The sequence below is a fragment of the Vulpes vulpes genome, chromosome 3 (assembly GCF_048418805.1).
Source record: "Vulpes vulpes isolate BD-2025 chromosome 3, VulVul3, whole genome shotgun sequence".
In the NCBI taxonomy this organism is placed as follows: Eukaryota; Metazoa; Chordata; class Mammalia; order Carnivora; family Canidae; genus Vulpes; species Vulpes vulpes.
In genome coordinates this window covers 55,983,070-56,002,473 of record NC_132782.1, presented here as the reverse complement: position 1 = coordinate 56,002,473, position 19,404 = coordinate 55,983,070, and the positions used below count along the sequence as shown (strand labels likewise).

Below are 19,404 nucleotides of genomic sequence, written 5' to 3'. Positions count from 1 at the left end.
AATGACAGACATATCAGATAAAGAGATAGTATCCAAAATCTATAAAGAACTTATCAAACTCAAAACCCAAAGGACAAATAATCCAACCAAGAAATGGGCAGAAGACATGAACGGACATTTCTCCAAAGAAGACGTACAAACGGCCAACAGATGCTTGAAAAAATGCTTAACATCACTTGGCATCAAAACCACAGATCAAAACCACAATGAGATACCACCTCACACCAGTCAGAATGACTAAAATTAACAAGTCAGGAAATGACAAATATTGACAAGGATGCAGAGAAAGGGGAACCCTCTTATACTATTGATGGGAATGCAAGCTGGTACAGCAACTCTGGAAAATAGTATAGAGGTTCCTCAAAAAGTTGAAAATAGAGCTATCCTACAACCCAGCAATTACACTACTGGGTTTTTACCCTAAAGACACAGATGTAGTGATCTGAAGGGGCATCTGCACCCCAATGTTTATAGCAGCAATGTCCATAATAGCCAAACTATGGAAAGAGCCCAGATGTCCATCAACAGATGAATGGATAAAGATGATGTGGTATATATACACACAATGGAATACTACTTAGCCATCAAAAATTGAAATCTTGCCATTTGTAAAGATATGGATAGAACTAACTAGAGGACATTATGCTAAGCAAAATAAGTCAATCAGACAAAGACAGTTATATGATCTCACTCATTTGTGAATTTAAGAAACAAAACAATCATGGGGAAGAGAGGAAAAAAATAAAACAAGATGAAATCAGAGGGAAATAAGCCATAGAGACTCTTAATCATAGGACAGAAATAAAGGTTGCTGAAGGGGATGGGATGAGGGGATGGTGTAATTGGGTGATATTAGGATATTAAGGAGGGCACATGATGTAATGAGCACTGGGTATTATATAAGACTGATGAATCACTGACCTCTGCCTCTGAAACCAGTAATACATTATATGTTCATTTATTGAGTTGAAATTTTAAAAAATGGGTTATCTGAATAGACATCTCACCAAAGAAGATACACAGAGGTCAAGTAAGCATATGAAAAGATGTTCAACATCATTAGGACATTAAAATTAAAACAACAGTGAGATACCACTACATGTCTATTGGAATGGCCAGAATCTGTAACACTGACAACACCCAAGTTCTGGCAATGATGTGCAGCAACAGGAATTCTCATTCACTGCTGGTGGGAATGCATAATGGTACAGCCAGTGTGGAAGATAGTTTGGCAATTTCTAACAAAACTAAATATACTTATGCTGTATGATCCAGCAGTCATGCTTTCATATTTAAAAAACCTGCACACAGATATTTATAGCATCTCTCTTTATAATTGCCCGAACTAGGAAGCAACCAAGATGTACTTTGGTAGGTGAATGGATAAACTGTGGTACATACATACAAAGGAATATTATTTAGCTCTAAAAAGAAATGAAGTGTCAAGCCATGAAAAGACATGGGTGGAAACTTTAATGCATATCACTAATGAAAGAAGCCTATCTGAAAAGGGTACATATTGTCTGATTCCAATTATACGACATGCTGTAAAAGGCATAGCTATGGAGACAATAAAAGAATCAGTGTTTGCTAGAGGTTGGAGAGGGAGGCTGAGCATAGAGGACTTTAGAGAAGTGAAACTATTCTGTACAATAATGGTGCTCATCCATCAGCATACATTTGCCAAAACCCATAGAATGCACAACCTTAATAGTGAACTCTAATACAAATTGTGGACTTAATGTGATGATGTATCACTGTAGATTCACTGATGATAAAGAATGTACCATTCTGGAGCAGATGTTGATAGTGGAGGAGATTGTGTGGCGGGGGGATAAGTGGGTATATGGGAAGTCTATATTTCCTCTCAGTTTTGCTCTGAACCTAGTGACACTTCTCAAAAAAATAAGGTTTATTAATTTTTAAAAGTTTGGAATTGAAGCAAAATGTAATTATTCATATAATTTCAAGCAGTTCAAGTTTATTTGCATTTAAAACAGATTTGGAGTATTTAGAAAGGATTATTGATTAAGAGATGTACACTTGCTTGCATTATGCCTATTCACATATCAAAAATAGAAACTTCAGCTTATTGCTACTAATCACAAATTCCTATAATCTGCACACTATAAGAATTACTGATCACTTTACCCACTCTTGAGACTCCTACTCTGTTCTATGTTGCCCTTAACCCCTTGGCCTAAAACTAATCTAAGTCTTTTAAACATTTGCGAACAGTGACCTTCTCAGCCCTAGAACACAATAAGTAGTAAGAGTCCATGTTGCAAATGAGAAGACATTATACTTATCCTTTTTTTTTTTTTTTTTTTTTTTGAGAAGACATACTTATCCTTATTACTTAATTGGCCATGATCTTTAACTCATCAACTCATGGCCTGTTCTACACCTTCCCCTATTATTGGTTAAGCCAATAATACTTGGTTCTCTACTCTCAGTTGTATGTCTTCTGCTGTTCCCTTGTTTGACTTCTTGATTTTGTCTCTGTGAGAAGGATCTAATGAAAATTCTAAAATGAAGAATTAAAGTGGTCTTATCAAATTGTGTGTTATTTAGGAAGGTATTTACCTTAATAGCGAAGCTTTATTTTGTTTGCAAATAAAGATTATATTTCCAAAAAGGTTTTGAGAGAATTGCTGAAGATAACTTTTTTCTATTTTAGATGAGCAAGTTGTTATGGGCAACAAGCTTCTCGTATATATTAGGTAAGAGATTTTTAAAAAAATTTATCTGTGTATATGCTCCTTCTATAATTACCCCCCTGTATCCTTAGAGGTACTGTCATCTCCTATCTTTGTAGTGCTTTTCATGTTTCAGTTTTTGTATGTACAGTAATGGTTCTCAGCCATGGGTGATTTTGTCCTCTGTTGGTGAACCCCCAACCCTATTGTTTGGCAATGTCCAGAGACATTTTTGTTTGTCACCCTGGGGCTAGGGGAGAGATGCTGCTGCCATCTGTTGGGTGGTGGCCAGGAATGTTGCTGAGTCTCTTGCAGTACACAGGGTGGTCCACACAACAAAGAATTATCTCTGTCAAAATACCAATAAGGGCTGAGTTTGAGAAAGCCTGGTGGTAGAATATTTTACTACTGATGGCTCTGTGGAATATATGTTGTTTCTATTTTATATAAAAGGGCAAAAGATGTGTTTAGATCATGAAGTTAATGACAGAGGTTGTGAAATGTCTTATCTCGTTACTCCTTGCAGAGTCTGCAGTCTAAGAATTGTGTCCTGTAGAACTTTAGATGGATAACTGGCTGCCAGGCTCCAGACACACAGGCGACAATCTGCCAGACCATCATTTTAGCTCCTATCTAGTGTCAGAGTTCACTTTGAGACCTATTTCACACTTGTTATGTTGATTCTTTAGAAGAACATTGCAGCATCTAGCTAGTACTTTATCTGTTACTTTAAACTTCTTAGAATATGCGGTCCCTAATCCATTCAAAATTAATGACTAGTTCCAAAAAGTTTAAAATTGGTGCCCCTCCCATCACAAAATGTAGACATATGCAGAAGACGTCTTTATAGTTCAGCCCGCAAGCATAATCCATAAAGCATTAGCTGTAAGGAAGGTCTGATTTAGAGGTAAAACTGTACAGTTAAGTTCTCATCAAGTTTTCCTGTCTCTGAAGACTTGTAATATTGCAGACATTTTCCAGACATTTGTTAGCCTAGCTCATTCCCTGTCTGTAATCACTCTTCTTAGACCCACTAGTTTAAAGTCTCTAAGAACTTTACTTTTAACCAGTAAATCATAACATAACGTAATGGTGCCATTAGATTTTTTCTGGTGCTCAGTGTGAGACTTTCAGATAGTCTGTTCTCATTCCTTCTTGTCCGCCTAGTGCGGTCTGGGTTTTTCTTAGGAAAAATAAGAAGAAATGAAAGTGCTCACCCTGTCACAGGATGTGTTATTTCAACACCATTCCTGTTGGCTACAGTTTCTGAACTGGCTCACATCTTGATCAGGTTTGAACTCGATCTGACAAAAGCTGAGCCTGGTTAAAAATCAAGTTAGTATCTTCGGTCTGAGAAACTGTGTATTACCTGGAAGTCAGCCCATTATAAGTCACCAAGTCTGTTCTTTTCTTCTAGCTGTTGTCTTGCAGGCCGAGCCTATCCTCTTGGTGACATCCCTGAAGATCTTGTTCCCGTGGTTAAAAACCAGGTTGGTGCTATTTCCACAGCATCTTTACAATCTACACTTCTTGCTAAAATGCACAAAAGATGAACTGTAATTGAGGGTTACAGGTGAGAAGCTATCTGCTGTGGTGGGAGAGACCATACTCACCATCACTGCAGCCAGGAATTAGAGCTGAGACAGATTAGAGAAGTTATAACATGTTGACAAGTTAAACTAAATTGACATGCCTTTATTTTGTCCAACTGGGAATCGTTGCTTCAGCAAGATACTTTGTAATGAGAGAAAATAATCAACTTTTCTTTCAACTTGCAGGTTTTTGAATTTCTGATTCGCCTGCATTCAGCAGAAGCTTCCCCCGAGGAAGAAATCTACCCCTATGTTCGAACTCTGCTACATTTTGACACAAGAGAATTTCTAAATGTTTTGGCGCTGGTAAGAGATAATATGATTTTGAGGGGTTTTTAGAGGAACCAGGGTGATAAACATCCTTCTTTCTATTAAAAAAATCTATGCAGGTGCAATTTTTACGCCCTAAAAGTGAACAGTAATCATTTCAAAATGTTTAATTTTGTTGTGCCACCAATACTTCCTAATTCTTTATCTCCTTTCTTCCTCCCACCGCTTCCCTTCCTCCTTACATATTCCCTCACTGCCCCCGTGTCTCTCTGTCTCTAATACGTACTGATTTATCAAAAAGTTAAAGCAGTATTAGAAATGCAGTACATTTTTGGTTTCATAAGTTATATTAGTTGACATACTGAATATGGAAGAAGAATCTGAAGGACATGACAGTGGAAATCACTGGAGTTTAAATGGAACATGGAAGCTTCCTGCTGAAAAAGCATCCTTATTCATATTTAATTAAAGATGGATTCCGCTGAGCCAGGTTCTCTGTGAAAATGCCCCCAGGGGGATAATTATGTAACACATATCTTTACAATTAAATAGTATTGTAGTGTTTTTTAAAAAGCTTTTGATAACATGGATAGTGTTTATATTATAGTGTTTAGAGAAGCAGCAGATTCACAAATGCATAAAACACAATTGTGAGATGGGCCAAATTTCTCTGCTGATCATACAGTACATTTACAAATTGAATAATATAATAAACTCTTAAACTTTAAAAAATGCCCATGAGAAGGGTAAGATTTCCAAATATATTATAGTTTTAATTAGTTTATTTAAATATCTGACTTCAGAAGTGGTAATTTTAATTGTACAGGAAAAAGGAAAAAAAAAAAACCTTAGAAGTGGAAGTCAGATCTAGTTGGTTTAAGAAACCTTAGACAAAAAAAAAAAAAAAAGAAAAGAAAGAAACCTTAGACAACCTTAGAGAACATAAGGGTACTTGGTATCTGGCATGTAGGAAAAAAAAACAGTGAGGCAGAGAGTACAGAATGAGTGGTAGAGAGCAACAAAGAATTTTAAGTAATCTTTTTTTTTTTTAAGATTGTATTTATTTATTTATTCAGGAGAGACAGAGAGAGGCAGACACAGGAGAGGGAGAAGCAGGCAACATGCAGGGAGCCCAATGTGGGACTCGATCCCAGAACTCCAGGATCACACCCCGAGCTGAAGACTGACGCCCAACCACTGATCCATCCAGGCATCCCTAATTTTCATTTTTTAAGGGCTCTAGTAACACTGAAGACCATTGGGACTTGTGCTGATATCTGAATTATGATATGAGGATTGATCATAAGGCTTTGGTACAATTTCATTTGCTTAATAAATAGTTGAGTACCTAGTTTATCACATGCACTGTTCTACCTGGGAGTGTAACCTTGGCTTACAAAATACAAATCCTGCCTTTGTGGAGAAAGAGGATCGAGACTTTTAGATAAGTAATTACAGGGATCCCTGGGTGGCGCAGCGGTTTGGTGCCTGCCTTTGGCTCAGGGCACGATCCTGGAGACCCAGGATCGAATCCCATGTCGGGCTCCCGGTGCATGGAGCCTGCTTCTCCCTCTGCCTGTGTCTCTGCCTCTCTCTCTCTCTCTCTCTCTCTCTCTCTGACTATCATAAATAAATAAAAATTAAAAAAAAAAAAAAGATAAGTAATTACAGCATAGTGTAGTACATGCTATTGGAGAAGTGCAGGATGCCATACCCTATACACACTTAAGAGAGGAATCTAATAGAAGGTTAAGAAAGGTTTCTTGTATGAAACGATGTCCATGTGAGTCTCAAAGGATGAGTAGAAGTTAGGTTAAGATTAGAGAAAAATAGGTAGAAGAACAAAATATGTAAAGAGGCCTGGAAACAAGACAGACCAAGGTATGCTCAGGGAATTGGGAAAAAAGGAAATTAGTATGGCCACATCGTGAAGGATAAGGAAGCCTATAGTGAGAAACAAACCCAAAGAGGTAGATAAAGATTGAATTTTGTAATCCGTAGTGAGAATTTTGTAATCCATAGTGAATCCATATACACTAGAGCAATAGAGTGCCACTGAAACCTTTTAGGTAGAAGAATATAATGATTGGTAGTTTAGAAAAATTCCCTCTGACTACTGTATGAAAAAGGTTGAAATAAGACCACTTTGGAGGCAAGAAGATCTGTTAGCAAATTTCTATAGTAAATAGGTAGAAGATAAAGGTTACTTGAATTAGAGCAGTGACACCAGGGATAATGTGAAAGGATTTGAAAGATATTTTAGGAAACAAATTGGCCTAAACCTTAGGGCTTATTGCCCAGTTGGATGTGAAGAATAAGACAAATGGAAAGCATCAAAGATTCCTAGATTTCTGACTTGGCTAACTGGGTATACAGTGGTTTATTTATTCAGTAGGGAATCAGAGGAGAAACCAGTTTCTCAGGAGATGAGGGGTAGAGCAGGGTTCTGGTAAGGGGTGGGGGAGATACAGACATTAGTTCTCTTTTTGAACTTAATGAATTTGAAATGCCTTTCAAGACCTTGGGTTTGGGCAGCCCCGGTGGCCCAGCGGTTTGGCGCCACCTTCAGCCTGGGGCGTGATCCTGAAGACCCAGGATCGAGTCCCATGTCAGGTTCTCTGCATGGAGCCTGCTTCTCCCTCTGCCTGTGTCTCTGCCTCTCTCTCTCTCTCTCTCTCTCTCTCTCTCTCTCTCTCTCATGAATAAATAAATAAAATCTTAAAAAAAAAAAAAAAAGACCTTGGGTTTTTCTTCTATGCTTGTATCAAGTGTTGGCTGCATGATACAGCTCTGTAAATACCAGAGCTGGAGAAATTGGTAAGACTTAGGATCCAAAATGCTGCATTCACCCTATTTTGCTATTATTGATTAATCATGTAACCTTCCTAATTCAGTTAATATGTCTTAATAAAAAACATTTTCAGGGAGACACAAGAATTTATGTGACAAATTTTTAAGTCACATCTTACCACCTTTTTTCATTTAGGAATGTTTTTTTCATTAAATTTAGCTTCCTTGAGGTATAATATATGCAAAATATAGTTCATCCATTTCAAGAGAAGAGTTTGACAAATGTATAGTCTTGTGACCTCTCCTACAGTCTAGCTATGGAACATTTCCATGATGCCAAAAGGTCACTTTTGCAGTTCTGTAGTTAGTCCTACACCCTAGCCCCTGGGAATTACCAATTTGCTTTCTAACACTGAAATTTTGTCTTTTCCAGAATGTCATATGAATAGAATCATATGCTTTGTCATTTTTTGGAGCTTCTTTCACTTAAAATAATGCTTTCAAGATTTGTCAATGCTATTGCTTATATTGGTTGTTCTTTTTTTAAAGTTTTCATTTAAATTACAGTTAACATGTAGTGTAATATTAGTTTCAGGTGTACGCTATAGTGATTCAGCACTTCCATACAGCACTTGATGCTCTTTACAAACGTACTCCTTCATCCCCATCACCTGTTTCACCCATCCCCTGACCCACTTCTCTAGTAACTATTAGTCTCTTCTCTTTGGTTAAGAGACTTCTTGGTTTGCCTCTCTTTTTTTCCCTTTGCTTGTTTTTCTTAAATTCCACTTATGAGTGAAATGTATGTATGTGTCATGATTGATTTGTGAATTTTGAACTAGCAACCCAGGAATAAATCCACTTGATTGTGGTGAATGATTTTTTTTTTTTTTAATGTATTGTTAGATTTGGTTTGCTAGTATTCCACTGAGAAATTTTGCATCTGTGTTTCTCAGGGATGTTAATGGCCTATAGTTCTCTTTTTTTGTGGTGTCTTTGTCTGGTTTTGGTATCAGGGTAATGCTGGCCTTATAAAATTAATTTGGATATTTTTCTTCCTTTTCTATTTTTTGGAATAGTTTGAGAAGAATAGGTATTAATGCTTCTTTATAAGATTTTATTTATTTATTCATGAGAGACACACAGAGAGAGAGGCAGAGACACAGGCAGACAGAGAAGCAGGCTCCATGCAGGGAGCCTGACGTGGGATTCGATCCCGGGACTCCAGGATCATGCCCTGGGCCAAAGGCAGGCACTAAACTGCTGAGCCACCCAGGGATCCCCTATTAACACTACTTTAAATGTTTATATATATATTAACTCTAATTTAGAATTTACCTGTGAAGCCATCTGGCCCTGGATTTTTGTTTTTTGGGAGTTGTTTAAATTATTGGGTAAGTTTCTTTTCTGGCTTATTGGTCAATTCAAGTTTTCTCTTTCTGTTTGGGTAGTTTATATGTTTCCAGAATTTTATTAATTTCTTCTTGGTTGTCCATTTGTTGGCATATAGTTTTTCATAACATTCTCTTAAAATTGCTCTTCTGTGGTATTGGTTGTTATTTCCCTTCTCTCATTTGTGATTTTATTTATTTCTCTTTTTGATAAGTCTGGCTAGGGATTTATCAATTTTTTCAAAGAATTAACTCCTGGTTTCATTGATCTGTTTTATTGTTTTTTTAGTTTATCATTTATTTCTGCTCCACTCTTTATTATTTCCTTCCTTTTACTGTTTTGGATTTGTTTGTTGTTCTTTTTCTAGCTCCTCTAGTTATAAGGTTCAGTTGTTTGAGATTCTTCTTGCTTTTTGAGGGGACTGTATTACTGTATACTTCTCTCTTAAGACCACTTTTGTTGCATCCCAAAGGTTATACCATTGTGTTTTCACTTTCATTTGTGTCCATATATGTATTTTTAAAATTTCTTCTTTGATTTTTCTGGTTGACTCATTCATTGTTGAGTCACATGTTGTTTAACCTCCATGTATTTGTGGTCTTTCCAGATTTTTTCTTATGGTTGACTTCTGGTTTCATAACATTGTTTCAGGAAAGGTGCATGGTATGATTTCAGTCTTTTTGTATTTGTTGAAGCCTGTTTTGTTACCTAATATGTGATTTATTCTAGAGAATGTTCCATGTGCACTTAAAAAAGAATGTGTATTCTGTTTTAGACCATCTGGTGGAGTATGTCATTCAAAGCCATTGTTTCCCTGTTGATTTTCTGTTAGATGATCTGTCCATTGATATAAGTGGGGGTGGTAAAGTGCTCTACTATTGTATTATTATCAATTAGTTCCTTTATTAGTAAATGTTTTATATTATATATTTGGATGCTACCATCTTCAGTGCATAAACATTTACAGTTTGTATTTTCAGTGCATAAATATTTACAATTTATATTTTCTTATTGTTCTCTTAATTATTATATAGCACCCCTCTTTGTCTCGTGACAGTCTGTTTTAAAGTCTTGTTTGCTACACCAGCTTTCTTTTGACATCCATTTGTGTAATAAATATTTCTCCATCTCCTCACGTTCAATCTGAAAGTTTAGATCTTTAGATCTAAAATGAATCTCTTGTAGGCAGCATATAGATGGGTCTTGTTTTCTTATCCATTCTGTCACCCTGTGTCTTTTGATTGGAGCATTTAGTCCATTTACACTTAAAGTTATTATTGAAGATATGTGTTTATTGCCATTTTATTACTTATCTTATGGGTACTTTGGAAGATTTTCTCTGATCCTTGTCTCTTTCATGTTTTGCTGGTTTCCTTTAGTGCTGTATGTGGATTTCTTTCTCTTTATTCTTTGCATGTTTATTAGTGGGTTTTGTTTTGTTTTTTAAGATTTTATTTATTCATGAGAGACACAGAGAGAGGCAGAAACACAGGCAGAGGGAGAAGCAGACTCCATATGGGGAGCCCGATCTGGGACTCGATCCTGGGACTCCAGGATCACACCCTGGGCCGAAGGCAGGCGCTAAACCACTGAGCCACTCAGGGATCCCCTATTAGTGGGTTTTGATATGTGCTTACCATTAGGTTTGTTTATAACCTTTTCTGCAAATTCCCATTCTTTTCTCCTCTCCACATGTTTTGGGTATATGTTATTATCTGGTATATCCTTTTTTGTGTGTGAGTTCATTGACGGAGTTTTACCAAAATACTAATTTTTGCTGCTTTGTGTTCCCTGCATTTATACTGTCACTTTTGTTGTCTCCTTTCCACTCAAAGAGTCCCCTGTAATATTTCTTGCCAGGCTGGTTTAGTGATCATGAACTCTTTCAGTTTTTCTCTAAGAAACTCTATTTCTCCTTCTATTCCAAATGGTAGCCTTGCTGGATAGAGTATTCTTGGCTGCAGATTTTTGCTATTCAGCATTTTGAGTGTATCATGCCATTCTCTTCTGGCTTGCCAAGGTTCTGTTGAAAAATCTCTTTCAACAGAAACCCTAGCCTTATGGGTTTTCCCTTGTAAATTAATGACTTCTTTTGTTGCTTTTAAGATTATTTTTCTATATCACTATATTTTGCAAATTTAATTGCAGTATTCTTTGGTTCTGGCCTGCTTTTGATGATTTTTTTAAAAGATTTTTTTATTTATTCATGAGAGAGAGAGAGAGACATAAGCAGAGGGAGAAGCAGGCTTCCTGCAAGGAGCCTGATCGGGACTTGATCTCGGACCCTGGGATCATGCCCTGAGCCGGAGGCAGCTGCTCAACTGCTGAGCCACCCAGGCGTCCCAGGCTTTGATGATTTTGATGAGAGTTCTCTGTGACTCCTAGATCTCTGTATCTGTTCCCTTCCCCAGATTAGGGAAGTTTTCAGCTGTTATTTCTTCAAATAAATTTTCTGCCCCCTTTTCTCTTTTTTCTTCTTCTAGGACTCCTATAATATGAATGTTACTACATTTAGTAGAGTCCCTGAGTTCCCTGAGTCTATTCTTGTTTTGCATAATTCTTCTCTCTCTCTTGTTCAGCTTCACTGCTTTCTATTACTTTTTGTTCTAGGTCATTGATTCATTCCTCCGTTTCTTCTAATCTGCTGTTCATTTATCAAGTATGTTTCTAATCTCGTTTATTGCACTCTTCATCTGATTCTTTTTTTTACTCTTACATGTTTATGATAAGGGTCTTACTGGTGTCTTCTATTCTTCTTTCAAACCCAGTGAATATTCTTATGATTGTTACTTTAAATTTTCTACAAGGCATGTTATGTGTATCTCTTTCACTTACAGATCTCTGGCTATGGCCTTATCTTGCTCTTTCATTTGGGATAAATTCCTCTGTCTTCACATTTTTGTCTTAATTGCTGCTTTCTTATTAAGTGTTAGAAAAGCCAGTTATGCGTCTTGCTCCAGAAAGTAATGGCCTTATGATGAAGAGGTCATGTAGTGTCCAATGCCTGTCACTTGAGGGAACGTCACCAGAGTGTGTCACATGCACTCTGCTGTTGTGTTCTGGCTGCTTTATCCTTCAGGACAGTCATCAGCAAAGGCTCTCCTTGGCTGCTGTGAGCAGTGTTTGGTCCCTGGCCTGAAGGTGGTGAGTGTTAACTAGGTGTGCTCTTATCTGCTTGTGAAATGAGATGTGTCACCACCTACACTGGAACTGAGGCCCTGCAAAACTCTCTGGTCAGGAAATGTAGTGTGGGCAGGGGTTTATGCTGGTCTTCTGGGGGCGGGGCCCAACAAGCTGGGACTGAGGTAAGTGTAACTGAGAAGGAACAGTGCCACCTGAGTGCTGGGGGTGGGGCTTAGGTTAAGCAAGTTAGGCAGCCAGTGAAGCACTGTGCTGCTTCCCACAGGTGCAGGCAGCTCTGAAGTTATACTGAGTGGTGGGAGAGGGAAATGGCCCCATCCAACTCCTTTGTTCCCGAAGGGGAGTGTCAGTGAATGTTGCCTCTCAGGGATGTGCTCAAGGAGAGCAAATAGTCTCCCTACTCTGTGCTCCAGGCACTCTTCAGATTGCTGTTCCACGTCTGCCCCCAAATTGTTTACCTGTCTTCACTTGAGGAGAAGTGCAGTGCCCTTTGGGCTCTATCCCAGCCAACCTTGCTGACCTTTAAAAATCCAGGCTTGCAAACCCTGCTGGTTGCAAGAACTCATAAAATTCAACCCCTCTCATTTCGCAAGCCAGTGGCTCTGGGGGAATGTTCTCCTTGTGCATTCCTCTGGGTGCTTCTTTCTCTCTCACCCTTTTCTGTAACTTCACTCCCTTTCCTCCAGGGCAGTCATGATCCATTTCTCCCCTCAACCATGTCTCTGCACTTTCTACCTTCTTTGATATAGCCTCTTTTCTCCCTTTAGTTGTTGAGTTTGTTCTATCAGTTTTCAGGTCAATTTCTGGCATATGTAGGATGATTTGATAGTTACCTAGTTGTATTTGTGGGACTAGGCAAGCCCAGTCTTCTACTCTGCCACCATCTTCTCCCAAACCAGGTTGTTCCTTTTTATGGCTGTATAATTTTCCATTTTATGGATATACAGTTTGTTAATCTGTTCACCAGTAGATGGCCCTTGGAGTTGTTTTATGTTTTAGGCTATTATGAATACAGCTGCTATGAACATTTATGTATAGGCCTTTGTGTAAACATATATTTCTGTTTCTCTTGAGTAAATACCAAAGAATAGAACTGCTGGGTATTTGTTACATGTATTCTTTTACTTTGTCAGAAACTGGCAGGCTGTTTTCTAAGGGGATTCTATCATTTTGCATTTTTACTGATAGTATAGGTGAGTAGCAATCAGTTCCTTCATCTTACCAACACTTGCTATAGTTGATCTTTTTAAATTGACCATTCTAAAAGGTGTATAATGGTATGTCATTGTGGTTTTTATTCATATTTTCCTTTTAACTAATGATATTAAGCATCTTTTTATTTAAATATATTAGCAAAAATATGTTTGTCATCCATATATTCTCTTTGGTGAAATATCTGTTCAAATTTTTTTTATTGTATTTATTTTCTTGTCTGGTTTTGAGAGTTCTTTATGAATTTTTTTTTAATTTTTTTTCTTTATGAATTTTAAATACAAGTATCTTGCCCAGTTACATGAGCTTAGCAAATGTTTTCTCCCAGTCTAGTTTGTCTTTAAAGACTAATAGTTTTCCTCTAAGATATCGCTCATAAGTGACTGTTCTAGGTTAGTTTTACCATGTATAATGTAGGCCTTTTCAAGATGTGAATTCAAGTCTTTATTTTAAGAAAGTTTTCTTGAATTACAGATTTAAATGCTTTTTCTACTTCATTATTTTATATTTCATCTTAAACTGCAATTATTTATATATTGTGTTTTCTTTACCTTCTATGTCACCTTTTCTCTGATCTCTTTTACTTCCTTTTTAATTTTTTTTTAATTTAAAAAAATTTTTTTACTTCCTTTTTAATTTAAATTTATTTTTTTAGTTCTTTTCACTTATGTTTTCTGTTTCTCTTACTTGTGGTCATGTCTTCTCTCCCTTATATGCCTTTGTGCTTCACAGACTGTGTGTGTTATTCTCCATTAGGACATTGTTGCCTGTTATTCTGCTCACCAAGCATTATATAATTCGAAGCATCTTTGTGAAATGATAATGTTTTAACAGTGATATGCCATGTTAGTGGCAGCTGTTCACTTTAACCAAAATATGTCATAATGTATATCATCATATTCATACTGTGGTATATCATCACTTAATTATGTGTATAGAAGTAAACTTTCAGTATCTGTTTCAAAGCAGTGAATACATGCTGCCAAAAGGAAAATGAATGAGAAATTCTTTCTTACTAGCTGTCATTGCTGTTGCTTTTTAATACATATGTTAATTCTCCATGATTTGGTGTTTTAGTTGAATAGCATTTGTATTAGCAGGTAATAGGTTTTATTTGTCTATGCAGAGTGACATCTCTCTTTCGCAAGCTGGGGTGGGGTGGAGGTGGAGGTATGTGTTTATGTTAGTGTGTTCATTTTTGTTGTTTTTGTAAACCTGAAGATAGAACTGAGAGACTTTCTAGTTCATATCTCTGTCTTTAGGCAGGGTAATATTTAACCCACTTAAACATTGAAATATCTTCTGTTTGAGTTTCCAGATTGAGAGTTCCTACAGTCTCCTTAGTAACTCATTTCAGCATTTTTCAGCGAACTGGCAGCAAAGTAGTCTAGTTGAAGAAAGTTTTGAAAAAAGAAAAGATTTTATTTTTCTGTCATAAGTAGACAAATGAGCATTCATTTGTGTAAAGCACTTAGTGTGTGTCAGGAAAGGGGAAGGAAGGGCATGCTAATTGAAGAACAGCATGAGCAGAGGTATTTGTCAGAAGTTAGGGGAAGTTCAGAGCCCATTTAAAGACCAGCAGTATTTTGGTTTGAATGTAACCGTGATGTAGTCTTGAAAGTTCATAGCTTTAATTAATTTTTAATGGAATAATGTGTAGTTATTTTTTAGGAAAATAAGCAGTAAATTATTGCTATATGGATTTAAACATTTGTAAGACCCACATGTGCTAAGTGGAAACCCTGGGAAAGATCTTCAAGTCTTCATCATTTTTATTATTTAATACATTATTTCATTTAGGTTTTTTTGGTAGTGAACAAATTTTAATTCTTTCATATATGCATTTTATAGGTATTAGGTATTTTTAGAATCTGACTCTGTCATTTACTTTGATGCATGTTCTGTTCAAAATGTATTTGGCTCTATTTGCACAGGGACATAAAATTAAAAATGCTGTACTTGGCAGTGTTTTGAAATAAGATACCTAGTCCTTGTGTGTAGGCTTGAGGATTTTAACATTGTGACAGTTTTACCATAAATTTTTAGAAAATATCTATCATTGAACATCATTTTTTTAAGTTGTCATGGAAATGATGAAAGTTATTTTTCATGAAAGTTAGTAAGGTAAGCTGTACTTCAGTTATTATTTCCAAGTAGCGTTAAATGGAATGATGGCAGAGTATGTGACGTAGTTCATCTCAAAGCCTTGTTCACAAATTGCCTCCTGCCATTAGTGTTTTTTCTTTTTTCATTGCCTATAAACTTTCTCAGATCACTCTTTGCTTGTATGATAGTTGCTATAATTTTATGCTTGTTATTTATTTTTAAAGTCCCAGAATACCATATAATAATAAGTGCTATAGCTTTCTACCTAACTTGCTAAAAAGCAGCTTATTATTTAAAGGTATAAAAAAAAATAAAAAATAAAAAAAAATAAAAAAAAAAAAATAAAGGTATATAAGGAAAAATCTGATAAGGGATGGTTATCTTATTTGGGATTTTATCTAACTATTAATAAGAATTTAGTGTTTCATTTCAAAATTTGCAGATGATAATTTTTAAAATTTTCTTCCTATTAGACTTTTGAAGATTTTAAAAATGACAAGCAAGCTGTAGAATATCAACAACGAATTGTGGATATTTTGTTGAAAGTAAGTATTCAAAAAAAAGTAAGTATTCAGAGAATAGATGTTTTTGTATTGATGTTTATTTATTTATTTTTAGGGAGAAGGTTGCAGAGGGAGAGGGGGAGAGAGAATCTTAAGTAGGCTCCATGCCCAATGTGGAGCCTGACACAGGGCTCAATCTCACGACCTTGAGATCATGACCTGACCAAAATCAAGAGTCATGCTTATTAACCTGCTAAGCCACCCAGGCACCCTTGTATTGATGTTTATTTTAAGAAAGTTGAATTGTTTTAGACAAGTTCTAAAATAATCTAATTTAAAATTAAGTTTAAAAATTTTATTGTGATATCTTTGTCTTCCAAACCTGAATGAAATACTTATCATTCTTTCAAAAAAAATTAATGTATCTCAGCTATAGACTAAATATAAGAATACAGGATACTACTGAGAAATACATATTGTGGTAATTGCTATATTAGTATGATTATGTGAAATAATGATGACTAACTTCAGAATGCTTTGAGAAAATAATTAATGTGAAGAATCTTCTTCCATCTCACACCAGCATTGCTGTGTTACTTAGGTGGTGCTGTAGGTCGACTGTGGCACTGAGATGATGGGTAACACTTCAGAATGATTAGAGAGGCACACAGAGATGATCATCTCAGTTTAAATCTAACTAGATTCAGTCCAAAGTTATTTTGAGATCCATGCTGCTGCTAATGAATGAATGCAGAGACAAATTCTTTTCCTTTCCATCTGCACAGCTTGAACCAGGCCTGTTTCTTCTTGTAGTTGAAATCTTTAGAATTTTTTGTCCTGTTCACTTGGCTATAAAATGGAGATTTCCTCCTCTTAGTGAATTTTAGATCATTTTGGACAAGAGACCAAAAATAAAATGTTCTCTAATTGGGTGTGACGTTAATCTATTACATTTATAATAGTTTTTTATAATTTTCAAAACACATTTATGTACATTATCTTATTTGAGCTATTTATTGACCTTGTAGGATAGGCAGTGATGAATATGAGAATAGGATCACTAAGTCCCCAAATAATGCGTTTGATCCAGGTGGGTGGTGTGGAGAATGTTTACTTGGGCTTACTAAATGGTCTCCCTATACCTAGTCTTGTCCTCCTTTAATTTGTGATCTTGCCTTTCCTTTATTCTTCTGTGGCTCCCTGTTGGATTAGTTGGAATTAAGTTCCACTGTGAGAGAAATTCAAAATAACAATATTGAATAATGATGGGAATTTATTTTTCTCATAAAAGTCTGGAGGTAGGCAACCTGTTCTAGTAGAGTGGCTTCACAAACTTATCATGGATGCAGATGCCTTCTGCTTTAACTGTTGTTATTCTGAGTACATGGGGTTTTTTTTGTCCAAAATACCTGCTTGGGTTCCAGCCATCATCTCTACATTCTAGCCAGTCTGAATGCAGAAAGAGATGAAGAGAGTTCCCTCTCTTTAAATAGACTTTTTAGAAGTTGTATACTATAATTTAGCTTAGAACATGTTGATCAGAACTTAGATATATTGCTTCTCAGCTACAAAGACTGAGAAATGTACTCTGTATCTGTATTATGGTGACCATGTGTTTGGCCTAAAATGAGGAGCTTTGTTTCTAAGTTAGGAGGGAAGAACAGATGTTGGAGGAGCACAAATACTAGTTTCTGCCATACTCATCTGAAGTTGTTTTTACATGGCATCCAAGATCCTTCTGTATTTTCTGGTCCCTGATTACTTTCTATAACTGCTCTCCTCGCCTACTCCTACCACACAACTCTGTGACACACATACTGTCTGTATTATGAGCTTCTCAACCATATTAAATTATTGCTCACTGAACTTTCTGTGTTATCTTTATGTCTTACATTCTTTGTGTGTGTGTGTTTTCATCTTATTATGCCTTTCCTTCCCTTTCTCTGCCTGGCAAATTCCTAACCATTTTTTAAGACATAACTCAAATATGATCATATCATCCATGAGAAACTCTTTTAGAATCCTTTCCACACTTTCAGTTTGATGTGTTGCCCCTTCTCTGTGTTCATACAACACTGTATGCTATACATGGCACACTGTATGGTCATTGTTTACATGTATATTTTCCTGCCTGGAGTTGAGTTTCCTGTAAGCTGAGACTATGAGGAATTTGTACATGTATCATTGTTTTAACATGTCCAGAATATGTCCAGCACAATGCCTGCATGCTGGTAGGGGTTCAAGACATGTTTGTAAGTCAGTTGAATGGGAATTTGAATTTAAAACTATACCAAGTTGGAGGAACAATCCAAATGAAAAGAATAATGCTCCACGAAGTACTTAAACTATTACAATTTGTGAATTGCTATCCCTGTATATTGTTTTGATATTTGATATCATTTACCCTGGGTCAATGTAGAATGAACCTTTGAGATTATTTTCTGATTTCTGATGAGAGAGTTTAATAAGTGTGCTGCTGACAGAGGCAGTAAAAATAGGAATGTAGGCAATGACCAGAGAACATTGGATGAGCATCAAAAATAGAGTGATACAATGTGTGCTGAATGGCTAGAGACATAGAAGTAAAAAGCCATTAATTTGTGACTTTGTATAAAATTGCTCAGAAAATTTTGTAAGCATGGTCCCTGAAGTAGGTAAGAGGAAATGAAGAGACACCAGGATTTCCAGGATGGTAATCATCAGACACTTGGTGAGGTGGCAAGGGAATTGGCTGAGAGTTAAAACTGTTTTTTTCAAAAGATGTTTCTAGGATGAGATGGTTAAACAGTTCATACCTGGAGAGTAAAAGGGAGGGTGAAAGCAGAGAGGAGCACTAGTTGGGTCTAAAAGTTGAGTCCTAGGGAAGCCCCTGCACATTGAAAGGGAGTGGTGACTGAGTACTTTAAAGCTACAGAGAGCTCTTTGTAGTGGATCCGTTGAAATTTAGATACACACAGAGATTATGAGTATTCTCATGCTCTGGTAAGGATGAATTATGCACTTGAGGAAACCATGGTTGCTAGACTAAAGCAGGACAAGTTAAAGAACGGAATACACTGCTAGCAGAGTAAGAGGAGAGGCTGAAAGCTGGACCCCAAGGGACTGTTTTACAAAAGGAGCAATCTTACACTTGATCTTTGAATGAAAGTGGCAGGGGCGTCTTAGGACCCACAGTAGACTAGTTTGTTGTTCAGCTAATACCAGACAATACCTGATCTTCCTTCCCAGTATTCTTCACAATCTTTCTTTGCTGATGGCATCATCATTGGACCTGCCTCTCAGGCTCAAGTGTGTCATTGTTTATTCCTCTGTTAGCCACACTTTTCCACACAGGTAAATAAATCCTTGTCCTGTTGCCGCTCTCTTCGCAGTGCCTTTTGCTCCTGTTCCTGCTTCTGTTTTCATGATCTCTGCCCTGGTTCAGACCCCTTTGTCTCTCCTTTGGACGTCTGCAGTCAGCTGCAACTTGCCTGGGCTCTTTCCCTTTTAATTCTTCCTCGTGTGATTTTATCCTGTTCACTGCCAGCTGGATACTTTTCCTAGGCACCATGCTGCTCACGATCAACTTTCCTGATTGAACATTTTCAGTAGCTCCCCAGTCTTTTGTGGACTAAACTCTAGATTCCTTGGGATGACATTCAAGGCCTCATCTTTTCAATCTGATTTCTCCTTTCTTCTAATGCATGGGGCTGCATTATA

At 36.7% G+C, this 19,404-nt stretch overlaps 1 protein-coding gene across 5 annotated transcripts in view; it reads left to right on the top strand.

The window, feature by feature from the left end:
- Positions 1–19,404, top strand: part of VPS8 (VPS8 subunit of CORVET complex) — a 248,815-nt gene that overhangs the window by 108,981 nt on the left and 120,430 nt on the right. For all 5 annotated transcript variants that reach the window (XM_026007303.2, XM_072752535.1, XM_072752534.1 and 2 more), the window contains exons 25-28: positions 2,681–2,723; positions 4,117–4,189; positions 4,478–4,597; positions 15,676–15,747. In XM_026007303.2, the coding sequence (XP_025863088.2) occupies positions 2,681–2,723; positions 4,117–4,189; positions 4,478–4,597; positions 15,676–15,747 (308 nt within the window). The remainder of the gene's footprint in view (positions 1–2,680; positions 2,724–4,116; positions 4,190–4,477; positions 4,598–15,675; positions 15,748–19,404) is intronic.